The 12,764-nt window shown below is 42.7% G+C and overlaps 1 protein-coding gene across 1 annotated transcript in view; it reads left to right on the top strand.

Annotated features, from left to right (window-relative positions):
* LOC110485978 (protein kinase C alpha type) overlaps positions 1-12,764 on the top strand; it is a 230,461-nt gene that overhangs the window by 157,490 nt on the left and 60,207 nt on the right. The window contains exons 6-8 of the mRNA XM_036940643.2: positions 8,046-8,202; positions 8,315-8,449; positions 11,793-11,886. Of these exons, the coding sequence (XP_036796538.1) occupies positions 8,046-8,202; positions 8,315-8,449; positions 11,793-11,886 (386 nt within the window). The remainder of the gene's footprint in view (positions 1-8,045; positions 8,203-8,314; positions 8,450-11,792; positions 11,887-12,764) is intronic.

A 12,764-nucleotide genomic window follows, 5' to 3' on the forward strand; every position in this document is an offset into this window, starting at 1 on the left:
TTTTCTGTCACGAATGCTGAAGAAATTCTGTCCAGCTTGGCCGACTGGCCTTTGAGCTGTCAATCACATTTACAACCAATCCAATTGTGCCGTGTATTATACAGCACTTGCTCTCGGGATCCATGGTGCTGTCTTTTCTAGTCAACAAAGAGAAGCTGAAACGGGGCCTGCTTCCCAAAATGGCACCCTATTCCCTACATAGTGCACTACTTTTGACCAGGGAATAGGGTGCCATTTTGGGATGCATACAAAAAATAGTGCACTATGTAGGGAATAGGGTGCCATTTGGGATGCAGACATTGCCTGCATTCCATTACCCCTCCCACTCCCACGTAGTCTGTTATGTGGATTCAATTTACTTAGTGCCAGTATAAATTGGCAGACTATTTCCCTCCATGAGGCCAGCAGTTTTTTTCCTTATGCTAATGTTTTCCATCTCCACTAAATACTTCACTGTTGTTGGTAATGACCCTAGCAGGGCACCGTAGTGGGTAGGGTCTGTGAGTCATCAGCTGTAATAACCAGGCGTAGGAATGAAATAAAATCCTGATTGCGTTCCTGTGATTCAGAACGAGCCTGGTTGGAGTGTATGGGGTGATGATTAAATCATGGGGTTTGTTCGTAGAAACACTGCAGGCAAATGAGGAATTCCCTAGATGGTGGTGGTGGTGACGCTGTTGGCGGTGATTACGATGTTGACGGCGGTGATGGCTGTGACAGTTGTGGCTACGGACACAAATTAGGTCACTGAACCTCATATTGCACCTTTATTACCCGTCTGACCTACTAAATCTCACCTCCAAAGACAGGGGGCGGTGTGTAACCCAAAACAGTCCCAGCCTATACCAGAAGAGTTCCTATACAGCCACTCTGCCAACCACCCGACACTACTGCTCCCACTGACTGCACTGTCATAAAACAGACCTGCTATCCAATATACAGAATGTGTACAGTAGACACAGTGGGCGTGTATTTAAAAAGTCAACAGAAACCCAGAAGAGGGCAAGCAGCCAACTGCCACAGAGGAGTTATTGTGGCTAAGCCCCACCCTAGTCCCACAGCCAGCCAGCCTTCACTCCTAGAATCACAACCTTCACACTCTGTGGCTCTCTGTACGATGCCATGGGGACCACGCCTAAGGCCGGACACAGACAAAGCCTTAGTCCTGGACTGAAAGGCAGGCTGATTGGACAATCTCTATTGAAGGCGCTTTTTAGTCGAAAGACACCAGGCAATATATGTATAGTAGGTTATTGTAGTTTGCTGCTTCAAAGACATGTGCATGGAAACTGAAATGCATGCTTTCTCACCTGCAACACACACAGTCAAATGCATGCACACACGCACACACCCTGACTCCTCAGTGGGGCTCCCAGACGGAGAGAACAGAGCAGCTGAACTTTGTGGCTGGGCTGGTTCTCTCCTGGCAGAGACTTCCAACAGGCAGACATGTCATTGGTATTCCGTGGCTGGCCCGGCTGCCTGGCTCTCTACTGAGCACCACTTTCCCACTCTCTCTCTCTCTCTCTCTCTCTCTCTTTGCCGTTTATGCCGCACGACTCTACACCAGTCAGGGATTGTTGTCGCCACATGACACTCCCTGTTCCACACCTGTCACACTGTGCTGAAGAGACACACACACACACAGGGATAGAATCACATACTAGCAAGTTCATACACTCATAACCATACACACTCACTCACATACATGTACACTCACACACACACACAAGCGTACACTTACACACAGACTCGTACGCAAACAGACGGTTATTTATTTAACCTTTGTTTTGGATAGATAAGGGAGTTTTTGTGTCTGAATGTATACACCCACAACCATCTGTTTCTCTCTCTCGCCCCTCTCACACACACTCGCACCCTTTTCCCCTCCCTCCCTTTGACACCCCCCCACCCCTGTTAACCTGGTGACTGGCTAACATACCCGCCCCTCTTCCGATGGTTTCAGAACAACAACTTTGTGTCCTCAAAGCTCAAATGATCCCCCGTTAACCAGCCCAGTCGTTCGGACAGTGGTCAGTCCCTGAGCTCTTTATGTTTGACTTCACATTCTAATGTCTCTGTGTGTCAGTTCTGTTGGATTTAGGACCAATGGACAAAGATGCGTGCTGTATGGACAACTGCAGAATAGTCGCAAAACTCATGCAAAACTCCTGCAATATTTCTATATTTCTTCATTTTTACTTTTAGATTTGTGTGTATTGTTGTCTATTGTTAGATACTACTGCGCTGTTGGAGCGAGGAACACAAGCATTTCGCTACACCCGCAATAACATCTGCTACATACAGTATGTGTGTGCAGAATATGATGTGATTTGGTACAATCCAATGTACTGAAAGAGAAAAAGGGTCTGAAAAGAGAACGGTTCTAACCAACACAGCTCTGTCTGACTCAGTTCTTCTGTTATCTCCGTCTATCACTCAATAATACCGCACCCACTCAGACGAGGGCCGCATTAATCACGTAACAAGTGCCTGTTCTTTTGAATCCAAGGCACTTTTTATAAGGAGACTGTCCTCGAGACTCTGGTATCCAAGGTAACGGTGGCGTTGAGGCCTTTCCCCCTTTCATGTCCCAGTGTGTCAATGAGGACTCAGTCACTGACTGACACATACACACACACACACTTGTAGGAGATACTCTTGTAGACTTGTAGGAGATTGTCGGAGTCGTGTGAGGCACAACCAATGTGTCAGTCCACTAAAATAAGGCTTTATGTGCACATACACTGCCGGTCCAAAGTTTTAGAACACGTACTCATTCAAAGCTTTTTCTTTATTTTGACTATTTCCTACATTGTTTAATAATAGTGAACACAAAATTAAATTTTATATTTGATATTCTTCAAATAGCCACCTTTTTGCCTTTGACAGCTTTGCACACTCTCGGCATTATCTCAACCAGCTTCATGAGGCAGTCACCTGGAATGCGTTTCAATTAACAGGTGTGCCTTCTTAATGCATTTGAGCCAATCAGTTGTGTTGTGACAAGGTAGGGTGGGTAAACAGGAGATAGTCCTATTTGGTAAATGATCAAGTCCATATTATGGCAAGAACAGCTCAAATGAGAAATGACAGTCCATCATGACTTTAAGACATGAAGGTCAGTCAATATGGAAAATGTCAAGAACTTTGAACGTTCCTTTAAGTGCAGTCGTAAAAACCATCAAGTGCTATGATGAAACTGGCTCTCATGAGGACCGCCACAGGAATGAGTTACCTCTGCTGCAGAAGATACGTTCATGAGAGTTACCAGCCTCAGAAATTGCAGCCCAAATGAATGCTTCAGAGGTCAAGTTCAGACACATCTCGACATCAACTGTTCAGAGGAGACCGTGTGAATCAGACCTTCATGGTCAAATTGCTGCAAAGAAACAACTACTAAAGGACACCAATAAGAAGAAAAGACTTGCTTGGGCCAAGAAACACGAGCAATGGACATTAGACCGGTGGAAATGTGTCCTCTGGTCTGGACCAAATTGGACATCTTTGGTTCCAACTGCCATGTCTTTGTGAGACTGGGTGTTGGTGAACTGATGATGTCTGCGTGTGTATTTTCTACCGTTAAGCATGGAGGAGGAGGTGTGATGGTGTCAGGGTGCTTTGCTGGTGACATGGTCTGTGATTTATTTAGAATTCAAGGCACACTTAACCAGCATGGCTGCCACAGCATTCTGCAGCGATATGCCATCCCATCTGGTTTGCGCTTAGTGAGACTATCATTTGTTTTTCAACAGGACAATGACCCAACACACCTCCAGGCTGTGTAAGGGCTATTTTACCAAGAAGGAGATTGATGGAATGCTGCATCAGATGACCTGGCCTCCACAATCCCCCGACCTCAACCAAATTGAGATGGTTTGGGATGAGTCGGACCGCAGAGTGAAGGAAAAGCAGCCAACAAGTTCTCAGCATATGTGGGAACTCCTTCAAGACTGTTAGAAAAGCATTCCTGGTGAAGCTGGTTGAGAGAAGGCCAAGAGTGTGCAAAGCTGTCATCAAGGCAAAGGGTGTCAATTTGAAAAGACTCTCAAATACAAATAATATTTTGATTTGTTTATCACTTTTTTTTGGTTACTACGTGATTCCATATGTGTTATTTCATAGTTTTGATATCTTCATTATTATTCTACAATGTAGAAAATAGTCTAAATAAAAACCCTTGAATGAGTGGGTGTTGTAAAACTTTTGACCGTTACTGTATATTGCAATTCAGTACTGTAGATGATACAATAACAACTGTAATTCCATCCAGATAAGTCTACGTGTATTGTGTGCTGCTCGTCAGGTGGTAGGTAGCATGTTGCACAACTGTTATGATAGCAGAGTCAGATGCACGCAGCGCAGACAGACAGACAAGACGTTCTGTTGGAGAATCGAGGGTTCCTCCTACTGGCTGCTAGTGGAAAAGGAGATTCATTTTTAAATAGAACATGGAGAGTTTGCTCAAATTTGAGTTAACAATATTATTGTCTGGGCACGCGGACAAAGGGGGTTTATACACCAGCAGTTAAATCACTTTTTTGGAGTTAGGTTCTACACACAAGCACGCTCACACACACACACGTAGTCCACACACCAGAGTCCAGTCAGGTAGTATCATGCTGCTGTCTCCCCGCCCACGCTGTCAAAACTTAAGGCCATTATTCAAAGGTCACTTGGCTACTAGCGCTTTGCCTACACCTTTATTTGGAACCGTTTTTAAATATTCAAAACCTAACCTTTTGTATTGGGACAGTTAAAGTCGCGTCCGTTAAGAGAGAGTGTGTTGAGAAAGGTATGGTCATTGGTCACCTGTACATTTGGAGTATTTTACCTTGGACCTATACGGAGATTTTGTGTGTTGTATTTATACCAATTAAACTATAGTATAAACATAAGCCTATTGAATATATCTGTACGTTGTATGTTCACACAGTATGTGTGTACGGGGATGCAATCATTTATTGGTATTTACAAAACTGCGGTTCACATGTATTCTCATTAGGTTTTGCAGGTGAATGAGTTCATTCCCAGGACGCGCATTATACACTTTAGAAGCAGATATCAAGACACATCACTATCTTCATAGTTCACCTACTGTCAGTATTGCATGACAAAGAGTTGTGCTAAAATGACACAGTGCATGCTTTCAAGGGGAGGATCAGGTTCCTTACCTAGCCAAGTGTGGGTTAGAATGACTCTATGGCTGTCTCTATCTCTAATGGGATCCTATTCCTTATATAGTGCACTGCTTTTGACCAGGGACTATAGGGCTCTGGTAAAAAGTAGTTCACTGTATTTGGGAATAAGGTGCCGTTTGAGAAAGCCATTTTGAGACGCGTCCTAGCTTCAACACATTATCCCCCATTTCCAGCCTAGTTCCGTTAGCAGGTTAGGTCCGAGTTAGCCTGGTTGCTAATATGTTTGTCTGCTTGTGGTTATCCGTCTCCTCATATATGCATTGTCCTGCCAGGGATGACATTTGGTGGTAGCGATGGGATGTAATAATGTTTGGTATGATGTATTATTTAAATTTATGGTGTAGGCTGCTGCTCTGATGTAATTGTTTTATTTATGATGTAGGCTGCGGCTCAGATGTAATTGTTTTAACCCTGTTTGGACCAAAGGAAGAATAGCTTCTGCTTTAAGTCCCAAATGGCAAACCTACCCCCTATATTTCTCTGGTCTAAAGTCGTGCACGATGTAAAGCATAGGGAGACATTTGGTACGATCCCCTGTCTCTCCCAATGAGGTGTCCTCCCCCTCCAGCCCTCTCTCACCTCTGACAGCATACTGCATCACCCGCTATCCACACGAGACAAATCCCCTAGCACCTGTGCAAGCGGGAGGGACAGACAGAAGCAAGTTTAAAGCTTATTTGCACAAGGCTTATCGAATTGTCTCGTAACTTAATTCACTCTCATATGACAATCCCAGGCAAAAATTTAGCCCCTTTGTTATGTATATAGAATGTGTATATATATATATATATATATATATATATATATATATATATATATATCAGTGGCTCGTAGGTTATGGTTTAATTTTCAATACGTTTGGTGTTGTGAGGGAAATATAATTACTTATAGTTGAAAATGCATTTAGGTACTATAACTGCTATAGCTTAATATAAATTACTATAGCTTACAGTTTCTATTCATATTTATTAGTTGGGACTCCCAGCATCCCTTGTTTGCTGAAATTCTGTTGCTTCCCTTAAAGCGCAGATACAGGCTCTCTAAGTGTAGAACTAACAGGTCAAAACTCTCCTTTATGCCAGCTGCTGTCAGCTTTCTCAATAAGCTGTAGTTCTCTACTGTTAGGTATGGACTGACTATTCATGCCTGGTACGAGGTCTACTTCCTGTGTACACAATGCTGTATACAGTTGAAGTTGGAAGTTTACATACACTTTGGTTGGAGTTATTAAAACAGTTTTTTCAACAACTCCACAAATTTCTTGTTAACAAACTATAGTGTTGGCTAGTTGGTTATGACATCTACTTTGCAAGTCATTTTACTAACAATTGTTTACAGACATATTATTTCACTTATAATTCACTGTATCACAATTCCAGTGGGTCAGAAGTTTACATACACTAAGTTGACTGTGCCTTTAAACAGCTTGGAAAATTCCAGAATATGGTGTCATGGCTTTAGAAGCTTCTGATAGTCTAATTGACATAATTTGAGTCAATTGGAAGTGTACCTGTGTCTGGTTCATCCTTGGGAGCAATGGCAGCATCATGTTGTGGGGGTGCTTTGCTGCAAGAGAGACTGGTGCACATCACAAATAGATGGCTTCATGAGGGAGGAAAATTGTGTGGATATATTGAAGCAACATCTCAAGACATCAGCTTGTTAAAGCTTGGTCGCAAATGGGTCTTCCAAATGGACAATGACCCCAAGCATCCTTCCAAAGTTGTGGAAAATGGCTTAACGATAACAAAGTCAAGGAATTGGAGTGTCCATCACACAAAGCCCTGACCTCAATTCTATAGAAAATTTGTGGGTAGAACTGAAAAAGCGTGTGCGAGCAAGGAGGCCTACAAACCTGACTCAGTTACACCAGCTCTGTCAGGAGGAATGGACCTAAATTCACCCAACTTATTGTGGGAAGCTTGTGGAAGGCTACCCAAAACGTTTGACCCAAGTTAAACAATTTAAAGGCAATGCTACCAAATACTAATTGAGTGTATGTAAACTTCTGACCCACTGGGAATGTGATGAAAGAAATAAAAGCTGAAATAAATCATTCTCTCTACTATTATTCTGACATTTCACATTCTTAAAATAAAGTGGTGATCCTAACTGACAGAACATTTTTACTAGGATTAAATGTCAGGAATTGTGAAAACTGAGTTTAAATGATTTGCCCATCTGAGATAATAAAGACTCTAGTCTATTACTCTACCCTATCAACACAGCGTGACAAAATGGCATCCATTATGCAGTTTTACTCTAGTAGCTTATCTGCTCTCGTTCTGGGTCAAAGGTCAATCTAGCATTATTATCAACAAGCCCTTATGTCAGGGCCAGCATTTGATTGACAGGACCACATGAGAAGCTGTCTCCGGGTCTCCTGGGCTTAAGGGCTTGCCTGGCCAGGCAGGCGTTCAGTGGCTCGGTCTCCGTGGCGATTCCCTGCATAATGTAAAGTGGTTGGCTGTGTTCCATGGCTCTGGGAGCCAGAGTGCTAATGGGGTGCTAATGTCCCTGGTGTCTGTGCGCAGTTTGCTGAACATGGCTAAACACAGGACCACAAGGAGGGAGACGGGGAGGCTGGTACTACTGAAATAGTAACAACAATATACATACTGTATAACCATCTCTAGCAGGTTTCTATGCTGTCTACATATGGGTTATTTTTTATTAAATATCTCCTGATTGTTGAATTTCCATGCCCATTATTAAATCCATCATGCAACAAGGCAACTTTAAAGAACACACTAACTCCTCTCAAAGTATACCACTGTACAATAAATGATGTCACCTGTATTAGTTCAAAATCAACATTTTCCCTCTGTGTTGTTTCTCCATCAGTGGGCGAAGGTCGAAATCTGATCCCCATGGACCCAAACGGCTCGTCTGATCCTTACGTCAAGCTCAAGCTCATCCCAGATCCCAAGAATGAGACCAAGAAGAAGACCAAGACCATCCTCGCCAACCTCAATCCCACCTGGAATGAGTCTTTTACATTGTGAGTTGAGGTGTACCCCTGGGCACAATGTTAGGCCCCTTTCACGTTTGTGTATTATGGGTAATGTAGTCATTATCATTAACACTGTACATATGTCTGTGTGTTATTCCAGCAAGCTGAAGGCTACAGATAAGGACCGCAGGCTGTCTGTGGAGGTGTGGGACTGGGACCGGACTACCAGGAACGACTTCATGGGCTCCCTGTCCTTCGGCGTGTCAGAGCTGATCAAATCTCCTGTGTGTGGTTGGTAAGTATAACATTAGATGACATTCCAATGCAGTGTTCCTCTATCTGGTAGGGAATATGTAGTGCCCACCATAGTTATTGGGACAGTGAAGCTTTATTTCTTCTTTTGGCTCTTTACTTCAGAACTTTGGATTTAAAATCAAACAATGGCTATGAGGTTAAAGTGCAGACTGTCAGCTTTAATTTAAAGGGATTTTCATCTGTACCGGATGAACCGTTTAGAAATTACAGCACTTTTTGTACCTCCATTTTAGGGGAGCAAAAGTATCGGGACAAATTCACTTACAGTTGAAGTCGGAAGTTAACATACACTTAGGTTGGAGTCATTAAAACTCATTTTTCAACCACTCCACAAATTTCTTGTTAATTAACAAACTATAGTTTTGGCAAGTCGGTTAGGACATATACTTTGTGCATGACACAAGTCATTTTTCCAACAATAGTTTACAGACAGATTAAGTCACTGTATCACAACTCCAGTGGGTCAGAAGTGTACATACACTAAGTTGACTGTGCCTTTAAACAGCTTGGGAAATTCCAGAAAATGTCATGGCTTTAGATGCTTCTGATAGGCTAATTGACATAATTTCAGTCAATTGGAAGTGTACCTGTGGATGTATTTCAAGGCCTACCTTCAAACTCAGTGCCTCTTTGCTTAACATCATGGGAAAATCAAAAGAAATCAGCCAAAACCTCAGAAAAATAATTGTAGACCTACACAAGTCTGGTTCATCCTTGGGAGCAATTTTCAAACGCCTGAAGGTACCACGTTTATCTGTACAAACAATAGTACACAAGTATAAACACCATGGGATGATGCAGCCATCATACCGCTCAGGAAGGAGACGTGTTCTGTCTCCTAGAGATGAGCGTACTTTGGTGCGAAAGTGCAAATCAATCTCAGAACAGCAGCATAGGACCTTGTGAAGATGCTGGAGGAAACAGATACAAAGTATCTATATCCACAGTAAAACGAGTCCTATATCGACATAACGTAAAAGGCCGCTCAGCAAGGAAGAAGCCACTGCTCCAAAACTGCCATAAAGCCAGACTACGGTTTGCAACTGCAGATGGGGACAAAGATGGTACTTTTTGTAGAATGTCCTCTGGTCTGTTTGGCCATCATTTGCCATCGTTATGTTTGGAGGAAAAAAGGGAGGTTTGCAAGCCGAAGACACCATCCCAACCGTGAAGCACAGGGGTGGCAGCATCATCTTTTAGGGGTGCTTTGCTGCAGGAGGGACTGTTGCACTTCACAAAATTGATGGCATCATGAGGTAGGAAAATTACGTGGATATATTGAAGCAACATCTCAAGCCATCAGTCAGGAAGTTAAAGCTTGGTCGCAAATGGATCTTCCAAATGGACAATGACCCCAAGCATCCTTCCAAAGTTGTGGAAAATGGCTTAAGCACAACAAAGTCAAGGTATTGGAGTGTCCATCACAAAGCCTTAACCTCAATTCTATAGAACATTTGTGGGCAGAACTGAAAAAGCGTGTGCGAGGAAGGAGGCCTACAAACCTGACTCAGTTACACCAGCTCTGTCAGGAGGAATGGACGAAAATTCACCCAACTTATTGTGGGAAGCTTGTGGAAGGCTACCCGACACGTTTGACCCAAGTTAAACAATTTAATTGAGTGTATGTAAACTTCTGACCCACTGGGAATGTGATGAAAGAAATAAAAGCTGAAAGAAATCGTTCTCTCTACTATTATTCTGACATTTCTCATTCTTAAAATAAGGTGGTGATCTTAACTAACCGTGAAGACATTGCATTTTGACTAGGATTAAATGTCAGGAGTTGTGAAACCTGAGTTTAAATGTACTTGGCTAAGGTGTATGTGAACTTCCAACTTCAACTGTATGTGTATTAAAGTAGTAAAAAAGTTAAGTATATGTTCCCATATTCATAGCATGCAATGACTACATCAAGCTTGTTTTAGATGCTGTTTGTTTTGGTTATGTTTCAGATTATTTTGTGCCCAATAGAAATGAATTTGTAAATATTGTATTGTGTCATTTCGGGTCACTTTTATTGTAAATAAGCATATAACATGTTTCTAACCACTTCTACACGAATGTGGATACTACCACGATGACAGATAATCCTAAATGTATCGTGACCAATGATGACTGAGAAAGTGATAGACGCACAAATACCATACCCCCCCCCAAAAGATGCTCACCTCCGCAGTTATTGTAATGATGAGAGGTTAGCGTGTCTTGGGGGTATAATATTTGTGTAACTTTCTCACTCATCATTATTGACGATTCATTCAGAATTTGTCCCAATACTTTTGCTCCCCTAAAACGGATGCACTATGTACAAAAGGTGCTGTAAATTCTAAACGGTTCATTCGATATCGATGACGATACCCTCAAATTAAAGCTGACAGTCTGCACTGTCAATACCAGACTTTTGTAGTATAGAGCCAAAAGACGGAACACTGCTTCACTGTCCCAATAATTACAGAGAGCATTGCGTTTGTCAAAAAAAAATTGTGTTGTGTTTTTGTAGACTGCCGGAAGAGTAGCAGTCATTAAGTTAATAGCGACGAAGGGATCTTAATGAACATTAATTTAATTTATCCTGGTTTATCCGTTTGAAGCAATCACAGCTGTAATCTGATATTTTTTTTATAGCCATTTCTATTTGAAAAGTGCAGTGATAAATCAAGATTATCTTTCGGGTGTAAGTCCCTTCTTCTCAGCTTACCTGCATTTCCATGTCATTGTTGGTCATCATCACAGAGCCTCTTGGCGTTGTGGTCCCTTATATCTCAGTCGGGTGCCCACCGATCATTAATCACAACAGCAACAGTGAACTTTATCTCCACAGCTCAGTGCCCTTTTTTGAGGTGCCATCTGATGTCTGTGGGTCATAAATAGTGATGTGTTTCATGAGCGCCGCCAACACACGGATCATTCTGGCCCAATGCACCGGAGCCAGAGGGACTATTGCTTTGTAATGAACTATGTGTCTGGGCCAAGTGGGTAGGACTCCGGAGGTTAGAGAGGGACAGAGGGTTGAAGTGATGCAGGGAGGGAGGGAGGGAGGAATGCAGAGACGTCAACTAGTGGCCGCTCCATACCTAGCTTTTTGTCTCCGGGTATAACATCTCTTTCTGGGTTTTATAGGCTGTTGAGATGTTTTTATGCTGGCTCTTAGAAACGTTCTGTTACTTTTAACGCTTATCGACTGCACTATAAATAGCAAGCTGGGTCTCAAAGTCCATGGGCTTGGATTCACATCCATAATGTTGTTTTTGTAAACAATCATAATTGAAATATGAATGCTCTCTTTCGCTCTCTTTTTCTCTCTCTTTCTCTCTCTCTCTCAGGTACAAGATGTTGAACCAAGAGGAGGGCGAGTTCTACAACGTGCCCATCTCAGAGGAGGATGACGGGAACGAGGAGCTCCGACAGAAGTTTGAGGTGAGGCCTCCGAGACCAGACTGGAGAACATATTATCCGAATAATCGTTGGTTACTGCAGCCCATCCTGCTTTCATCGAACATTCTGTGATTTTTATTCCACGTCGTGATACGTCTCTTTGTATGCCTGTTAGTTTGTATGAGTGACTTCTGTTTTATTCAGTAACGCGTGTGTGTTTTTTCCTGTTTATATCCACATGTTATGTTTGTGACCGTGACTAAGTGAACTCATCATATTAAGTCCTTGAGCTTCTACCAAAGCCACTCCACAAACACATTAAACTGGCATAATTGAATTTGGCCCTTCTCCATGACAAATATGTTTGCATTTCAAGATGGCCACACACTGTGTGTCCCGGAGAATCTGGACATGAAAGGGCCATGGATTCTCCCTGGAAACAGGGCTGTTAATTAAAACTCTGTTGTGCCGCTCGTCTGTCTCCAGGCGCCCAATGAGAGGCTGCCTCGTTATTAATTACTCTGGGTGGCGCGAAGGTGCGGTGGTCTTTTTCTCGTCCTCCAAGACAATAGTATATCCAGCTTTGTAGATACAGGCTTATAGAATATGGTAGGGGTTGACCTTTGACCCCCGCTGTTCTAGAATCAGGGGTGACTCAGACCGGTGTCACTGTAAAGCTGCTAGTTCATCAGCACGAACATGGATATGGGCAGGAACGATTAGTTTGTCACTCCTGAGAATATCAGTTTTAGTTTATATCGGAATTAACTATATTCCAAAAGCTCCATAATCGATTGAATGATATGGATAGAAAGATATCCACCACTTGTCTTACGGGCATTAGATCCGGGGTGTCAAACTCATTTTGGCCCTGGGGCCGCATTCAGTCTTTAACGGAAGGCCGCAGTGAAAATATGTTA

Source organism: Oncorhynchus mykiss, chromosome 13 (genome assembly GCF_057628025.1).
Source record: "Oncorhynchus mykiss isolate SJ-2025 chromosome 13, ASM5762802v1, whole genome shotgun sequence".
NCBI classification, from domain to species: Eukaryota; Metazoa; Chordata; class Actinopteri; order Salmoniformes; family Salmonidae; genus Oncorhynchus; species Oncorhynchus mykiss.